Source organism: Strigops habroptila, chromosome 3, assembly GCF_004027225.2.
Source record: "Strigops habroptila isolate Jane chromosome 3, bStrHab1.2.pri, whole genome shotgun sequence".
In the NCBI taxonomy this organism is placed as follows: domain Eukaryota; kingdom Metazoa; phylum Chordata; class Aves; order Psittaciformes; family Psittacidae; genus Strigops; species Strigops habroptila.
The window spans coordinates 65,717,633-65,735,320 of record NC_044279.2 but is presented as its reverse complement, the minus strand read 5'-3'; the positions used below and the strand labels follow the sequence as shown (position 1 = coordinate 65,735,320).

Sequence of the window (17,688 nt, the reverse complement as noted above, 5' to 3'; positions counted from 1 at the left end):
AAGATGCTATATCATTCTTAGTTGGCATTTAATCAAAGACATTTCATAAAGCTGACTTACTGTAGTAAAATTTTGGTCCACTTCTAATGAAAGCCTGAAGCCAGTACTTTATGAGTATGTGTTATCTCAGAACCTAATCTAAACTAGTATACTAGACTAAGTAGTGGACAATAAAGAACCTACAGTGCTTGGAACCATGTAATTAAGTTATTCATGTAGTGGAAAATATTCCTTTGAGTCAGTTCTGACCCAGTGTCCCCAAAGAAGGTAACCTGCACTGTTTCTGGAACTGTCCTTCGACCAGTTCATGTCCTGTTCAACTTTTCTTACTAAAAAATTGAAGTTACCAGAAGGAAGGAAGAATGTTCCAAGTCTCGACACTGAGAAATAAAAATTCCATTCATTCATTATAAATAATTGCATTACCCTAGCAATTTCAATTAAATACAATATTTTCTTTCACTTTGTTCTAAACACATCATTATGTTAATATGCCTGAGCTCTGTAGAACTACTGTTGTTTCACGTTTCAGATGGTTGCCTTTAAGTGAGGGATTTTATTCCTATATAAAAGGAGATGACATTAAGAACATAATGATATGGTCTACATTTTTATTTATAGTTTGGTTTTTGGTTTTCTCTTAACTTTAGAAAAGGAAACTTGCTGAAAATCATAATTTAAATATAGTGGTGGTGGTGTGCTGTGCTGTGGTAGGAAGGCAACAGTGCAAGAAAGTAAAAAGAGACAGAGCAACCAGATAGTAGTAGTAGGCAACAGTGTTAGTTCCATTAATAGCTTAAACACTATTATAAATGTTTCTTATCCTTTCAAACCCAGCTCTAAAATGTTCAGAACCTCATATTATGGAGAGCTGCTTATTTTCAATAGGTCCTACATTGACAGTCATTCTGAAAAAAAATATTTCTTCCAACAGAAGAGGACCTATCCAGTTAAAAAATAATTTTCTTAACCCTAGGAGTAGGAGGCATTTTATTCCCTGGATCCCTGCTATCAGTGGCTCCTTCCAGCCATGTCCAACGCATCCTGGCTTTGTCCAGGCTGCTGGGAGTCCTGCCTGTTCCTCTTTCCCCAGAGGTGTTTCTGGCAGCATTTGCATCAACAGCAGCCTGTAAGACCCAGGCAGATGTATTTCCATGAGATATTGTCTCAGAGGACACCTGCTATGGGAGGTTGTCTCACCCCACTGATAGTGTTGTTGCACCTATGACTGCTTCGGCTGTGAGGTACAGAGAGAGGAGCTTTCGAAAAATCTTTATGGTCATAGAAGACCTTTTGTAGTGAAGAAAGGTTATCTTCCCTCTCCCTGTGTACCAGCTTCAGCCAAAAGACCGTCTATGGATGCCTACTTACTAATCCTTTCCTGAGAAATCAGGAATGTCTTTTCTTTTCAGCTGCTTGCAGCAGAGGAAGGAAAAAGGTGATAATGGCGCTTCACTGTATCAGTCACAACCTGCTGTATCAGCTAAATAGTCATGGCTTGGTTCCAAGGAGCATAATTTATGTTGCACATAAGTCATATTTCACTCTCAGCAAAGTTAATGTTAAGCTTTTCATACAAAAGAATGCCAGACCACATTCATGTAGCTTTCAAATGCCATTTTTAAATTGCATATATGCTTGCTGAATTTTGAAAGTATTGGGGTTTTATACAAACAATATTATAAGTGGGATAAACTTTACTCTAAATTATAAATAGCTATTTTATAAACATCCTGTGTACTACTTTGTTCAGATTCCACTTACGTTCTTACTTCTCTGTCATCTACGAGAAATTACTCGTTTAGTTTCTATAAAGAAATTACTCTGCCGTGTTTTGCATTTAGTCATTCTAAATTACTCTATTACTTCAGAGTTTACCCTGTCTTCCTTCTCTGACTGCTCTTCCATTAGCTTGTTATCTTCCCCACCTGATTTATGTCATTTATTTTTAATTTGTAATCTTATGGGAATGCATAATGTATTTTAAAGTTAAACAGCCCACTTCTGGTCTCTGTTAGAAATTAGAAGTAATAATTGCAACAATTTATATCTTTCTTCATGTGCAAATGTATTTCCTGAGTTTAGTTGAGAAGGTAATGGGTATAGGAACCCTCTAAAATTACTACATTCAATAGCATTTTAAACTTTTGTATTAAATTGAGGTTTTGGGTGAGGGTGAGAACTTGGGATCAGTGTCACAGTTCTTAAATACTGGTTGAAGTCACAAACATTATCCATAAGTTGATCATATCCATAATTCCGTAACATTATTCATTTTTATTTGTGTATGGAATTGCTGATTTTATTGAAAAGATACACTACCAATTGATAACATTAACTGTTTCTAACTTGAAAGGAGATAAAAAAGGTAAAACATTGCTTTCAGGACATGAATCAAGTGTTGTGTGTGGTGTGTCTAAAATTTACTGTGGTCTTATTTCAAGCAGTTCCTGCAAGCAGATGGTGTACCAACCTGAGCTATTACCTTATTTTATATACCTGTCCCTTCATTGTTTAGACCAAAAGATTTCATGGAAATGTCTTTCTTGGAATATTTGTCAGGAATGTCAGAGCTAACAGGATTCTCCGTGACTTCATAATAAACAAAAAGAACTTCCTCTTAAAGAGAAATAAGTAGCATGGACAGAGCAGAAAAGGCTCCAGCTCTGATCCTGAAATAACTGGTTGTATTGAGCTTCTTCATTTCATTCAAGTAGTTCCTGCTTTGCCCTTTCTTCTGTTTTGCACTGCGCAGGTAGAAAACCAAAACTGCTCGCCAGCCCTCTGTCCTAACAGTTAAAAAGTTTTTCTAAAACTCATCAGCTAGGACACATAAGAGAGGTATTTAAGATTTGCCTTGTAGACAGATGAGTTTTCCCTTTGTTTATGACTGTCAGGTGCTGCCTTGACTAAACAGTCAGAATGCCTGTGGGGACGCGGAGACCTAATTCAGCAGCAGAGAAGGCAAGGGGCAAAGTACAAGCCCAGCATGAAGGGTCCATCACAGAGTAATTCTGGCGGTGTCTAGCAATCTGGCTTTAGGACAGTAAACTGAATCCTAAGGTAATGCATTGCAACTGAAACCGGGAGAAGTAGCCACCTAACTCTTTTTCATAGTCCTTTTAACATGCAGAGTTGCAAGTTGTTAGGGGTTAGGGTTGTGGGATTTGACTTCATTATGCACGCTTAGGTCAGCGGGGCCTGGCCCTAGCAGGTAGCCCTGTTGTACAGGCAATAATTATTGTTTGTTCTGCTTAGGCACAGAATAACAACTTTCTGTACACTATAGCAGCATTAATTTTCAGTGTGTAACGTACATCCGAATTTACATGAACAGAAAATTGTCCTCTGACTGTGAAATGATTGCTGCTGTTGCTGGATGATGGACATATTACCTGCAGGTGCAGGATTTACACGGAAACTCCAGTGAAATGCAAGATATAACTTAGAAGCATTTGTTTTATTCCTTCTTCCCATTCATATGATTTTGAAATTCATTCATTACCAAGGAAATAATGATATTTCTGCTATTCACAAAGCTTAGAGATGCTCGGGAATGCAGGATAAATCTCATGTGCAAAGTTATTTCAAATATATAATGCAAGAGCCCTCAACAAATTCTTTTAGGGTTTTTTGACAAAATTAGTTGTAAAATCTATTCAAATGTATTTAAACATATTTAAAACATTTTAAAAGTTTACATGATTTTAGAAGACAAGACAGAATGTCAAATTTGAAATCTTACTTCAATTTTTAAATGTGTTTTAAATATTTTGAAAAAGCTAAAATAAAAACAAAATTTCCAGGTAAAGCACAAATATTTGAGGGTCTACACAAAAATTAGCTGTTTTGGGGGGTTTGGGTGTTTTGGGTTTTTTTTTTTTAAGTTCGGCAGACTGGGATTTCCATATTCTGAACCCTTTCTTTTGGCCATTTTATAGGTCTGTAGTTGAGAAATAAAGTTTTGCATGTAATTGGCTCTCACTACTTCAAACATGCATATTTACACTGGTTGGTCTGGGAAGATGCAAAAGCTCTTGGCCATTTGCCTGAGATACAGCAATTCAGTGTAGTTTCTTATTTTGAAACAAAACAAACGTTAAGGTTAAATCAGTTCCATTTCTTTTTGATGCTTATTTCTCTTAGTTTAACCTCTAAATGTATTTTCAGCCTGATCCAGAAACATCTACACTTTGAGAAATGTAATTCCAGATCTCAGTATTGTAGCCATATAGAAGACCTGCATTAACTTCTTTTTGTTTTGCTCTACAAACATCTCCTATTCTGTAATCAGTTTCACTGTCCATAGGCTGAGATGAGATACTATTTTTTTGTTTGCCTTTTTTCAATAGTGTTTTTGTGAAATTATTAACCAGAGGAAAATAACATTTTGGGGAGTAAGACTCCTCTGTATAAATAAATTTTACAGGATCTTAGCTTAATGTTGCCTTGCTTACCTTACGGGATAAGCAAAGGCTGAAAAAGTTCTGCGAGGCAACACCACAGTTCACTTAGTCTGCATATAAAACTATAGCATCTTATTTCCTAACTATGAAGTTATCTTCCCTTTGAATGTCAATTTATCTTTAAATAAATTCTGGAATATCTTGGACCAGAGAAGCACAATGCAAGCTAAATTCAGGGTGAATTGTTTGGGGTTTTTTTCACTGGTGGAGTTCAACTATAAATGGAAAAGTATTCCTATCATGACTTGCTCTAAACCCAGAAAGGAAGGCAGCAGTGGTGAAAAGCATCTGAATCTATTGCAGATTATCTGCAAGCTTCTATTCCCCTGAGATTCTGAAGGTCCTGTCTGTTCTTCTATCCAAAGATAAAGTAAAAATACTGTGAAGCACTTATGAGGTCCTTGCTCTCCTTTCCAAGCTGTCTATTTTTACTTGGCATCCACTAGGCAAACATTTCTGGCCTTGCCTTCTCTTTTTTGGTCATTTTAATGAGGCAAGTGTATGAATCTCATCACCTCAGCCGAAAATGCCAACAAAAAAAAAAAACTGTTAACACTCCTTTATTTTCATAGAAAAACAGCCTGGGGAAGATAACACCATTTCTGCTTGCATTCACAAGAAGAAAATCCAGGAAACCAGAGCAGAATTGGTAGTAGTGCTTTTAGAGAAACTTCCCTAAAATTGGGGCTCCCAAATACCTAGGTGAATCAAGTTATACCATGAAGTACTGGATGTTCTCCATTAAGGAGCCTGTCTGAATGAGGAGTGACGTATGCTGCTCACAGCTGTTTCTGAAAGGAATGACGTAAACGGAGATGACATACATGATACAGAAATGCTGCAGCCAGCCACATAGTCAATTAAGATGTCTTTGTTTAAGTAGAAGTCACATTATTAAACCTCGATGTTCTGAAGTGAGCAAACTCAACGCAAAGCTATCATTGCTACTTTTTTCAAAGACGTTTCGTCACAGACATCTGCCAGCCAGCTGTGTAGACTTTCTGGCTGCGCTGATTTGCAAAGTATTATTGCTGGCCTTCAGCATTCAGAGCCGTCTCCTTTTGGAGTTCTTGATGGTCGAAAACTTACTTCTTGGAAATATTTTCTTCATCTGGTTGAGTTGGTTACTTTTGTTTGACTGCATTTGACTTATATTAGCTTCAGCATGGGATTATTTTGTTGGGCTTACCTTGATTTCATAAGGAATCTTATAAATACATAAATGCTGACTAGTAGAGCAGGAAACTGAAACATCACTGAGTTTGCAGTACTGCCCCACTGAAGACAACATGCAGCAGGATTCTCCCTTGTCCACCAACCTCCGTTCAGTTTTGAAGGTTAATCTCTTTGAGTTGCTTTTATATTTGATTATTGAATTGTTTTGTCCTTTCCTGGAGCTTCACCTGGAGGATTTGGCTGAAAGGCTGGGAGAAAAGATGCTGCCTGGGCAGGTGGTGGTGCGGGACGCACAGGGAGCAGGTCCCTGCTTTCCCTGCTAACACTGCCCTCTCCTGGTTCTCCTCCTGCGGACCGAATGAAGTAAAGAATTACATCGCTGGCTTCTTCTCCCGTTACTTGCTGTCTCTCCTGACCTCCCTTCTGGTGGATGGCACCCTGAAAGCTTTGCGCTGGCCCAAGAAGCCAAGGCAGCCGTGTCTCAGAGTTCAATGTTCAGGCCAGTCCCATGAATTTCCTAGCACTTAGGTGTTTGGCAGGCTGCTGTAGCTGGGGCTGCCTGAATTCCTGGGGTTTTACTAGCTTGAAGATCTTGAGAGAGGTAGCCCCTGAAACCCATTTTCCTGGCTTTTAACATTCAGCACTGCTCCTAGCTGGCTGTACTGACTTTTTCAATCCTGCTTGCTGACTGAACCTCTCCTAGGCTTATCCATCCATTGCAAGTTTCCGACTAATAACTCTGCCAGGCTGTTGGAACCAGGCTAATCACCTATCCACAGCGTGCCGTTTCTGAGCCATTATGGGTTACTGCTGAATTCCCTCTTCTCCCCTGAGAGCCCTTACAGAGCCCAGAGTGCTCCCCTCCCTCTCGTTTTCCCCACTTCCCCGGCTCATGTCACTCCACAGAGCAGGATCAGGTTGCTTTTGCATTGTGATTCTTGGCATGAGCCCCTCTTGAATTCGTATAGCTGTTATGTGAGTATGGCAGCCAGTAGGAACAAAGCACATAAGAACACATTAAACTAACATTCAGCACACAAAGCCCAAATAATTTACTGTATGCTACAGTGCCTAGTAAAGGGAATAGTGTAGCAAGCTTACCCTTTTAATTTCCTTTCTCTCACTTTTGTCTACAGAAGTCTATACCATAACTTCCTTACAAAAAGTTTATATTTATTCTGTAGTCATTCTTAGGCTGTTTGGGTTTATGCAGTATTTCTTCCAGTAACAAACTCCTGTGCTTTGCTTGATACCATCACTAAACAGAGACATACTGTTGTATCTGATTAGAAATTTAGTTGTAGAAATACAACCTTTCCCACTGCCTTGTGCTCTTATGGTGGTGAAATGATCCCTCTTGTCCTGGTGCCTGACAGTTCTCTCTTTAAAACACACAATGAGCAGTATTACAGAAGTGCAAAATACAGATCAAGAAATGTGTATCTTGATTACCAGTTATCCCTTCAGGGATAAAAAAAGATCCAATTTTAACATTCTTTCCGTGTCATATATTAACACAGTAGAGTTCCAATAAAAATATTAATCAGTTAGGAATAAGAAATGTTACAGGACTGACAGATAATATTAGGAAAAAAAAAAATTAGAAGGAGTTTCCAGTATAGATAAGATAGTTGCTACAGCTGCTCACACTGACAAAGACCTTTGGTTGCAGATGCTTGCAATAAACTTCAGAATCCATCTAAGTGTATGTACCATGTTACAAATACACTCATATTCATAGGGAATATACTTTATTAGAAGAAAATCATACTGCTGAAAAAAAAACAGAAAAGTTTTTTGGGATATAGAGTGTTTGAAAGAGCTATCTGCTTGAAAGTTTATCCAGTCTACCTTTGGGTCTCATCCAGTCTACTAAGAGATATTGCTTCTCCCTGTTCTGCTAGATCCTTAGACCACTGTGAGTACAGTAATCCCTGACATGCTTGTACAAATTACAGTCTTACTTGGGATTCTGCACAGTTCACAGGCTAGCATGGACTTTATCAGTTGCTGGGCAGATAAACAGGTTACTGAAGGCAGATGTTTCCTGCTCTTCATTAAGACTCTGTGGGCCCCTAATTCTGGCAATAGCATTAGGCTCAGAGCTAAAAACTATGTTCACATATATTCCAATATGTTGTGTGGTGTGGTTTGTAACACCACATGTTGGAAAAACAGTTCGTAGGCTATAGACAGAGTGAATAAGATAGTTTTGAAGTTCCATGTCCTGTTCTGAGCCAATTACAGTAATCTGAACAATGAGTGATCCAACAGGAAATACAGAGTTAGTAAACAAAAATCATGTATGTTCCACCACAGTTGTGTACAGTGATCTTCTTACTGAGTTAGGAAACACAGTCTCTGAAAATTATTAATTCCACAGCAAAATCAGAATTCTGCTTAACTCTTGAGTGTATTATGTATAATTATGTAACATTCCTATTGATTTCATATAGGAAATAATTCTGAAGTAACAACCTATAAAACATCCTGTTCTTCATGAATGAAAGTCAAGCTATCTAAAGTAATATACTAGAAAAATGCTGTATTGCTTCTGGAATTGCTTTCAGAAAAACATTCTGCAGAGGAAGTTTTTCTAATATTTATTATAGAACAATTTATTCATAATTTTATTTGCCTTAACTGGGAGATCACAAACCTGGTCCTGTGGAATGAAAAAGTGAAATAAAGAGTGAGGAGAGTATCCAGTTTCTGGTGCGGGAGTCACCAAGGAAAGATGGTGATCCTGAAGTGCCCAGCGTGTTACATCTCTGCTAGCTCCCTTTCTAAAAGGTGTCCTAGCTTAGAGCTGAGCCTGCTTCGCAGGTCTCATTATACAGTGAACACATTTAATTGTAGAGAATGACCATGCCTCTGTGTTTCTTGCAGCTTCATGATGAATTAGAAAAGGGCGAGAAGGAAAGCGCAGAGCTGCAGGAGTTTGCCAACGCCATCTTACAGCAGATAGCAGATCACTGCCCTGACATCCTGGAGCAAGTTGTCAATGCACTTGAGGAGTCATCATGACCTCGGCCACTAGCCCCACTGGAGCAGCACACCGGTGGCCAAGCCCAGTCAGTCCAAGGAGCCATGAGAGTGGAGAGGAATGTGAAAGACAGACAATGGAATAGAAACTTCTGGTGCACCTTTTACAAAGAAAACAAAAGAAAAAAAACCCAACCAACTCTCTAAAAACTACATGCTTTCTAGGTTTTTCCAGTCTATGATTAATCAGTCATGTTTGCATTCATCTTCTCACTGCCTTTCTACTTTAGAATCCAATTCCCCGTTGACTTTGTTGATGGTGACTTTTGGATACAGCTAAGCAGAGCTCTTCCAAGTCTACTGAGCAAAGAAGAGAGGATCCACTGAACACAAGCAGCTCTAGTTCTCCATGAGGTTTCAGAAGGGTAGTCCTTGCCTTTCATTCATTTATTGCTTCTTTCTCTCTCTCTTTCTTTCTCTCCTTCTTTCTTTTTTTTTTTTTTTCCATAAAAGCTGAAAGCCTGAATTTCAGAGTGCTAAAATCAAACCTGAGTGTGCTCTGATTATGGCTTGTGACTGGCCAGCATCAGCTAGCTAGCTCAGGTCTTGCTGCCTGTCTCAGTGTTTCTATATTCTTAAATAAGAGAGAGGAAAGGAAAGTTTCACTATTTGTTCCTGTTAGTCACTTCATCTAGCAGCTGGAAAACAAGGTAGGCATACTGGTACTTTCTGTTAACTTTGATTTTTACTGTTTGCTGATCTGACTCTGAAGTGCTGGGTGGAGCATTTTTTCAGGTAGATGTTTTCATCTGTTGATTTCTTGGGGTTTCTAGCTGAGGCTTCTCATCATAGGTCTGTGTCTCCTAAGTTCTTATTTTATAGAGTGCTCTCTCCCTTTGGGCAGGTGTGGTCAACAGGTCAGCTCCCAGATTTAACTTGTATAATTTGTCCATTGCCAATTTTTCAGGCCATAGCTTTGTGAACACTAGCTTCCATCAAGAATAGTCTTAGGCATTTTGTAAATGAGAAAATTGCATCATTTAGCTTAAAAGTATAATTTTAAAGCTAAGTTAGTTACATCAGTAACAGAGTTCTTACTATAATTATAATTTAATTTATTTTGGTTTAGCTTAGGTTGACAAGGAATGAGTTTGAGTTCAGTGTAATAACCCATTCTTATGAAGAGGAGCATCTCTGCTGGAGTTGGCACCCAGCTGAGTAGATGGATATAAAATCACAGCTTTAGTTAAACCAGTGCAATTCTTATATGTATATGAGAGGCCTTAGTCTTGTTCTCATCCATCTTTGACACTCGTTAAAGCCCCTGCTGATAGGTAATACGACCTGAAGTAGCAGGTCGGTTTGTCATTGTGGTGGCAAGTCAGGATCCTATTTAATGAGTAGGATTTGGGTGTTCATACTTGGACTATGCATTACTGGGGAGACACGCTTTTTTCTTGGCTACCAGTGGTTATGTGTGTCTGGGGGCATCTGCAGGACAGAACCCTTTAACACATCCCCATGCTCCTTAAAGGAGTCGTTCCCCTTTAGCTTTCTCATATTACTTAAGAGAATGAGAGGAGGGCAAAAGGAGACCAAATATCAACACAGCAGTGGAATAAATCTTGGGTTTCTAGTCACTAGCTGATTATGTATCCTCTCAGTAAACCTCCCATTCAGAGCCTGCAGTTTAATTCAATATGACTTACTACATTTTGACCTTAATCACTAAACTGTTATGGTAATGAAAATGTTCAAGCCCTCTCAGGAAAGCTGCATTTCTTATGTCTTTCAAATCCATAGCACAGCTCTCCTGTAGGTCTTTCATACCCTATTTTTATCTTTAGAAGTGACCAATTGCTTCTAATAGAAAGCACATCAGCAGAAGTTGAGTAAGGGAAGATGTACCCTGTCTTTTTTTCAAACAAGCACTGAAAAATGTGCAAACCTGAAACCTTATATGCCTGTAGACTATTAACTGGTTTAAAATAAATCACACCCCAATTCATTCTACTGTAATGATTCAGCAGAAGGAACTGGATCCGTAACCATGGTGTCCACTAGGAAGAAATATGTAAGTCTCTAAAGAAGAGGTGATTCACACCTTTTCCATGTTTTGAACATGGCTGGTGCTTTGCAAATGTAGCTTTAGTTCTTGCTGTAGTAGCAGCCCGTGTCTGAAGCTTTTGTTGTCATGAATGAGGAGAGTAATGACAACTTGAATGTGTGCAAGGGGGAAACACCGGAAGGCGTGCAGACAGTGACTGTACATACCACTGAGCCGTGCCTCATCCCAGAACCACCCCTTTGGTCCCATTATTTGAGTCAGCACGTTTTGATAGGAGCTGTTGTTTTGAAATCTTTCCTCTTGCTTTTTCTTCATCACCCCTAATTACTCACTTAAGGAATTTAATGTCGCCTGTAAAAGCATCAGAGCCATCAGCCTAATATCATCACGCCACCACCACCACTCCTGACTATCTCATTAACTTATATGGTCAAATTCCAGCTGCCATGGTTCCCTGCTGTAAAACAATCCCTCCTCTGTGAGAAGCTGTGGAATTTCCCTTATCGATGGTTCAAATGACTCCTGCTTGTAAACCTCTTACTGAGATGTTCCTTGATAGCATCTCTGGTGCAAACAGGGGGAGGGGATGCGAATGAGGAGTGGTCACTTTGGGCTGTCGTTTCAATTCCCTTGGTTTACTGCATTGCCCACACATCATAGGAAAGTACTGGTTCTTCTGCATCTGAAACTCAGCCTGTGGCTGCATGTCTAGAGTTGAAAGTGCCCCAGCCAAAGGCACAGTGCTGTCATGGCAGCATGTGCAGGATCCATGCGTCAGCAGCTAGGTGAATCTCACTGTTTACACATCTCCCAGCCTCTTCCCTGGAAGGATTTGTCAAGCCTGGCTAGTTTTCGTGCTGGCCATGTGGTCTTTTATCTCCCAGACACACACCTGCTGTTCTTCCCATCTGCATTGTTGGGCCTTTGCAATTTTTCTCGTTAACCGATGTTATCTTCTAGATCTTCCAGGCTTCCCATCTTAAACATTGATCTTAGACCTCAATAAAGTGCTTTCAGGGAGAGAGCCTATCTCATTTAGGAACAGACTTGATCCGACTTGATCTCCATTGAACTATTTCAGATCATCTTTCTGATCCTGTGTCAACAGAGATCTTGTGATGGTGAATAGCTTAAGGAACTAGGTGATTCGGGAGTTACTGCTGGCTGTGGTTTAATGCTGAACATGGCCAGTGAAAGCTTTTTTCACTTATATGGAGTTCCACACCATTGGCCTTAGGGCAGTGAAGGGATTTTGTTACCATAACCCACCACAGAATTGCATATCAGGCACATGGCAGAAGGGCCATATGTATGCACATACTGCAATGCTCATCCAGTTGCCTAACCCACCACTCTCTTAAAGTCTGATACCCAAGTGTCAGCAGCCAGGCAGAAACAGAGAGTTTCCTAGCACAGCAGTCCTGCAACACAGCAGCTCTAGGAAATCAGGGGCCCTTCCCAGGGAGCCTGGGGCAACTTGCTTTTTCTTCTCCTGTCAAATGAAGTTCCGTTTGCTGCTGGAGCTGTGAAAGTTTTAATTGCTTTAATGTGTTTTTTTTCCTTTCAAGCTGTCATTTGTAGAGAAACTGAGAGATGTAAGGACTTAAGGAGCTGTCTGTAGAAAATGAAATAGGTTATTTTAGCTGGGCTTGGGCTAAAAAATAACTCAAGCCTGAAGCCCACGTACAGTATAAATGTTGACACCCCAACCATGCTTCTTCATGACATCCCTGAGTCCAAGTACATATTTTCCTCTGAATCCAGCCTCATGTAAAACACTAAAAGGACATTACAACACTAGAATTGCAGGGTGAGGACATGAACACTGTTTGTGATTGGAAGAAGAATTGCCTGGCGTGCTCCCAAAGGAAGCTCTAAGCTTCTAGTATTTGCTCTCATTTTGACTGCCTTTAACCAGCTTTCCCTTTAGAAAATGCCAAACACTCTTTGGAGTATCTGATTTTTGCCAAGTCCAGGGGACAGAAGGTGAAGGTCTGATGTGATGCATAAAACTGTGTGCACCGTTTCTGGTTGCACAGCTGGAATATCCCTTCTCTTGCAAATTTTCTGGTACTTTGGGGCTGTAGGTATTTTGCACAAGGGAGCATTAATGTCATAAATCTTGTAGACATAACCCTGTTTTCTTGAACCAAAGGGGCACCTCTTTTCGTTTGCCCTGTAGTTCCCACCCATTCTGCTGCTAGTGCTCAATTTGTTGGGGAATTTCTACATCTGATAAAAGTTGACAGGGTTGAGTCTCCATTCCTGTCCTAATTGCCAATCATTGCTGCTGAAGGGTCTTTACAAAGGATGTAGAGAGTCACACACTGATACCATTTTAAAGCAAGAATTTCACTACATAAGTAGTGCACGTATTCCTCAAATGACTCCACTGAAATGCAAAAGGGAAATAGTACAATCAAGGCATCTGATATTTGAAGAAAGCCTCTACTCAGCTCAACACCTGCACTGAAAGGGGGAACCGGAGAGGACGCAGAAGGCTATGGATAACTAACACTGCCCCAGCGAAGCCGGCGGGGTGGGAGGGTCAGGCTCAGGGCATCGGGGAGCATCATGCCTGGCAAGGCCAACTTTGCTAACCTCTCTTGTCATCATGGTGAGGAAAAGGAGTGTCAGGGGGTTTTTCTAAACAATATAATGTTTTTAATTGTTTTTTCCACACAAATGGAAGGAAACTTACGCAACAGCAGATCCTTCTGAACAAAATGGCTGTGTCCACTGACTGTTTTTAAAAAAACAAGAAAAACTGTTTCAAAACTTTTTAGTGTCAAAAGCATAAACACCGAAATCCTGACTTTTTCCAGTGTGTGTGGTGAGTGCTGTAACCCTGTCATCAGTATCTCTCCTGACTTTTTCAGGGGTGTTTTTTCCTGTTTTGTTTTCTGCTTGTCGATATTGTCTGTGTGGTCCTAAGGCTGGGGCAGTTACCAACAATGTGTGTCTGTTGTCGGATTAAAAAAAAGATAGTAGTAGAACTGAAAAAGATGTGTTTTAAAAAATATATAAAAATAAATTTCATCAAAAGGAATTCAAGTAAAGAAGCAACAAAGCCATGACTCCTCCTTTTGGGATTGTACGGAAAAGGATTCGTGGGCTTATAACCATAACCAGTTGCCTTTCACAGGCTTTTGAGGTCCAAGGCAGCTTGGCCTCTTAGGAAATGTTACAAACCCTGTATAAATTCATGCTCTCCCAGGTTTATACTGTACACGTGTAATGCAGATGAAATAGTATTTTTGAAATCAGTCTTTTCTGGTAACGGTTATCAACACCCGGGGTCCCTTAAGATAGGAAGCACCGATGTAAATGGGACAAATGCTTTGGCCAAATTTTCCCTGTCTTCTCAATCGTGCCCATGGATCCCAGTGACATGTGCCAGTGCATATAGTTGTGTGTGCAGGTAGTCGCGTGTAGGTCCATTATTAAAGTTGTATTTCTTTGCATCTGGTATTGGTCACATAGCCACAGCAGGTTATGGTACAGGAAAGGACTAGCAGCCACCTTCTGCTGCAGTTGCATAAAAGGAACAACATGAGGCTAAACCAGCAGGTAACATAGACAAAAAACCCCACACAAATCGCTTTACCTATGACAGTAGGTAAAGGATTTCATTAAATGAATGTATTTTTTATATCAATGTATTGTATGCTGTTTGTCCCCATTTTGCACTTCTACTTTGGATCTTGAAAATCAAGTTAATCCCTTTTGCTTTTAAGTAGATATTTCCACTTCAGGTTCTCAGTGCTTTGCTGGGGTTTTTTGTTCAAAACATTGTTTTTTCCATTTGGAAACTGGCAAAAGATGGATCTATCACTCATGTACTCTTATTATGTGGTTATCTAAAAGCCAGATTTTATGAGGAGACATTGTTCCTTTAACCTAGCCCATCTTCCCAGCTCTCTGGGGACATGGCCAAGTCTCTGTCATCCCTGCCTGCCCAGGGGCAGCTGCATTTGGCCCTTACTGACACACTCGTTACAGTATATCTGGGGTGCTTTAGTGGCAGATGCCTTTATCTGTTCAGATGCTGAAGGAGGATGAATCAGATGGGACCATGAACAGGGGAATAATTTCTGTGCTAGCCCAACATGCTGCTCCAAGCCTACTATCACAGTATGTTGCTGTTTCCCTCCAAGTCAGTGAATGGGGAGAGCCGCACACCAGGCTCACAAATGGTTTGTGGGGTTAAAAATCTGTGGGATGCTCTGTCCACTCCACAGACATGGATCCCTCATTTGCTTTGGAAGAGACATGTTGCACTTTAGTGGAGGGGGAGACAGGCTTTGGGGATGCGATCTAGCGTACTTGAATTCCTTTTGGAAATAACAGCAGCGGGAGACATTGATGTCTGTGATGCAAGTGCGCACGCTGCCTTCAACTTGTATGTGTTTTATTGCTGGAGTCATGTTACTGACAGGATAATGAAATTGCAAAGAAAATGTGTTATATTCAACTTTGCCTTGATAATATAAACACTTTGTTCATTTTTTTTTTCTTCTTTTTTTATTCACAGACTAAGTTCATCAGGAAATTATAAAATTATTTAAAAATTCTGTGCTGTGTCTTCATTTCAGTGAACTTTGGTGTGTCTTGCTCAGTGTCCTCTCCTGCATGCCCAGGGCCAGAGGGCAGGTAGGAGGGCTTAGAGGCTCTCTGGCTTTTCCCTGAGACCTTGAGGTCCCATTTGTTGCCCACCCACGTGACTGGAACAACCCTACCAAGGGCCTCAGCTGTACTATGTGCCTGGCAATGCCCAGAGGCATCACTGGGGCTGCCTGCAAGGGGAGGGTGAGGGACTGTCAATCACAGGGGTGTCCCAGTTACCCCAGGACCTCACAAGTCAGGTAAGTGGAGATAGAGCAACTGCATTTACAGCCAGCTGTTTCTTTTGTCTCTCTCATGCCTTTTTTCCAAGTAAATGTGACTTAAATGTTGCTAATGAGTGGCTGAATCCCAGATGTGCATCCAGCGTTGAGTCAGTGTCGGGATCACATCTTATGGAGTAATGCGCCTGGAAAGCCATGCTGTGCAAAGGCCAGCAAGACTGTCCTACAGAGCATGCTCCTGGTGAGACCGAGGTGTGGGTCCTGTCCCTGTGAGAGTGGAGGAGGGTCACCACTTTGTGACATACAGTGAGCTGTGCCACTTGCAGCACTGGAGGAAATGGCTCTACCCAGCATGCAGTCTCCAGCCACAATCTGAGGACACGGGAAATTGCCTGAGTACTGTCACTATAAAAATCTCATTTTTCTGGTGATTTTGACTGTTCTAAAGAGAATAGCATTGCAACACTGGGTCTCACTGGTAGAACAATGTCCATGTTAAATGCACTCCACCAGATTCTCCGCAGCTATCCTGAAGCCCTGGCAGAGCAGACCTCCCCACGTTGGGAAACTTTCTAACCACTTTATGTCTCAAAGCCTCTCCATTTCTTTCTCCTTTTGTCTTATCTGTGCAGCCAGATTTTCTCTGGGCTTTCTTGCTGGCCTTGTCCCTTCTGCTTTCTGTAGATTTGTCATTTCAAGAGCCTCTTAAGATCTCAACTCGCTGTTTCTGTACAAGCGACTTTGCATGTGACAGGAATGAGCATCCTGATCTTGGTGCCTGGACATTCCCCTCCCTCCACTAATTGGGTTTCAATCACTTGGGTTTCAATCAGGCATGTGAAGCAGTGTGTGGAAAAAGGATACATGGGGATTAAGGGTCTCGGGAGCTTTGAAAGGAAGAGTCCCTCAGCCTTTTGGTTCCCAGTCTGTTTTATGTTTGCCTGAGTGTCTTTGGCTGAGAAGGGGATTCGTGATTCCTGTCAGGCCAGGGTGTGCCTGGCTTTTGCAGCGCAGTCCAGATCAGCTGAATGAAACCACATGCCACATAAATTTAACCTATTCCTGTACAATGGGGTATCGATTGGTCTGAGTGGTACAAATGCCAATTCTGAATGGCTTGTCCTTTTGAAAAGGGAGGATGAGTGAAAGGCAAGAGTCACAGCCATCACCAGCAGGAGAGCACATCTGCAGGGAGAGCAGCACATCTGCAGGCAGAGTGGAGCTGAGCCCACACCGGCTCTGGCTGCTTGGTGTATTGTACTGCCGTATCCTCGCAGGCTGACTCATATTTTGGATGGCCCATAACAATAGCAGTGTTTGCGCTACAAAGTGAAGATGCCAAATCCCTTTTGTGCATTATCAGGTTACATTTTATGCATTATGTGCAGTAAAACACAAGGCATCCGAACAAAATTGTCCATGTTGACTGCTACTACCGTGACACAGAACAGCCAAGGCAGCAGTGGGAATGGCGAGTGGTCAACCCTGGGATCAAACACACAAATTTAAAACCTTTTTTCTTTGCATATATTGCAAAGATAGGTTCATAGGGGTGTGCGGACCCCATGTGTTACACAGGCTCCTGATTAAACATGGGCCTTCTGCAGTATTCTAGCCAGGATGACTTTGTAAAACCTGCTTTTCTCAGCTACACCAGTCAGGGAAACTGATGAAACCACATCTGTGATCCACTGGGAAGAGCAACATATTTAGGATCTTCTATTCCCAACAGGATTGGCTGCACTTGTGCTGCACAGGGCCTTCTGCTTCTGTGGATTGATGCTATAGGGATGCATCAGCCATACCATGTAGGATTACCCAAAATAGTAATTACAAACTAATTGCCTGCGCTAATTAAGTGATCCGCATATGACTAAGTGACCTTTAGACTGGGACTTTGTGATACCATCTACTGTTTTCACTGGGCTTCAGGATGTTTAGAAATTTTGGGCAAATGGACAAAATCCTCTTTTTTTACTGTCTTTAAAAACCCTCAAACTCAAAAAAGGGCATATGCCCTGGAAAACTAAATGTGGCTGTATAAAATCAATTGCAAACTATTTTTTTGCTTATCAAGGAAACAGAGTCATACACCTTGTGTTGGTAGACTTTATTTTTGAATATACTGAATACATATTATAAAATG

General features: G+C 40.9%; 1 protein-coding gene across 14 annotated transcripts in view; it reads left to right on the top strand.

The window, feature by feature from the left end:
• ERC1 (ELKS/RAB6-interacting/CAST family member 1) overlaps positions 1-15,266 on the top strand; it is a 287,995-nt gene extending 272,729 nt beyond the window's left edge. For all 14 annotated transcript variants that reach the window (XR_003990582.1, XR_003990581.1, XR_003990579.1 and 11 more), the window contains one exon: positions 8,532-15,266. Coding sequence is in view for 8 of the 14 variants with exons in the window: in XM_030479675.1 (XP_030335535.1) it covers positions 8,532-8,669 (138 nt within the window). In the remaining 6 variants the exon portion in view is untranslated. The remainder of the gene's footprint in view (positions 1-8,531) is intronic.
• The last annotated feature ends 2,422 nt before the right edge of the window (positions 15,267-17,688 follow it).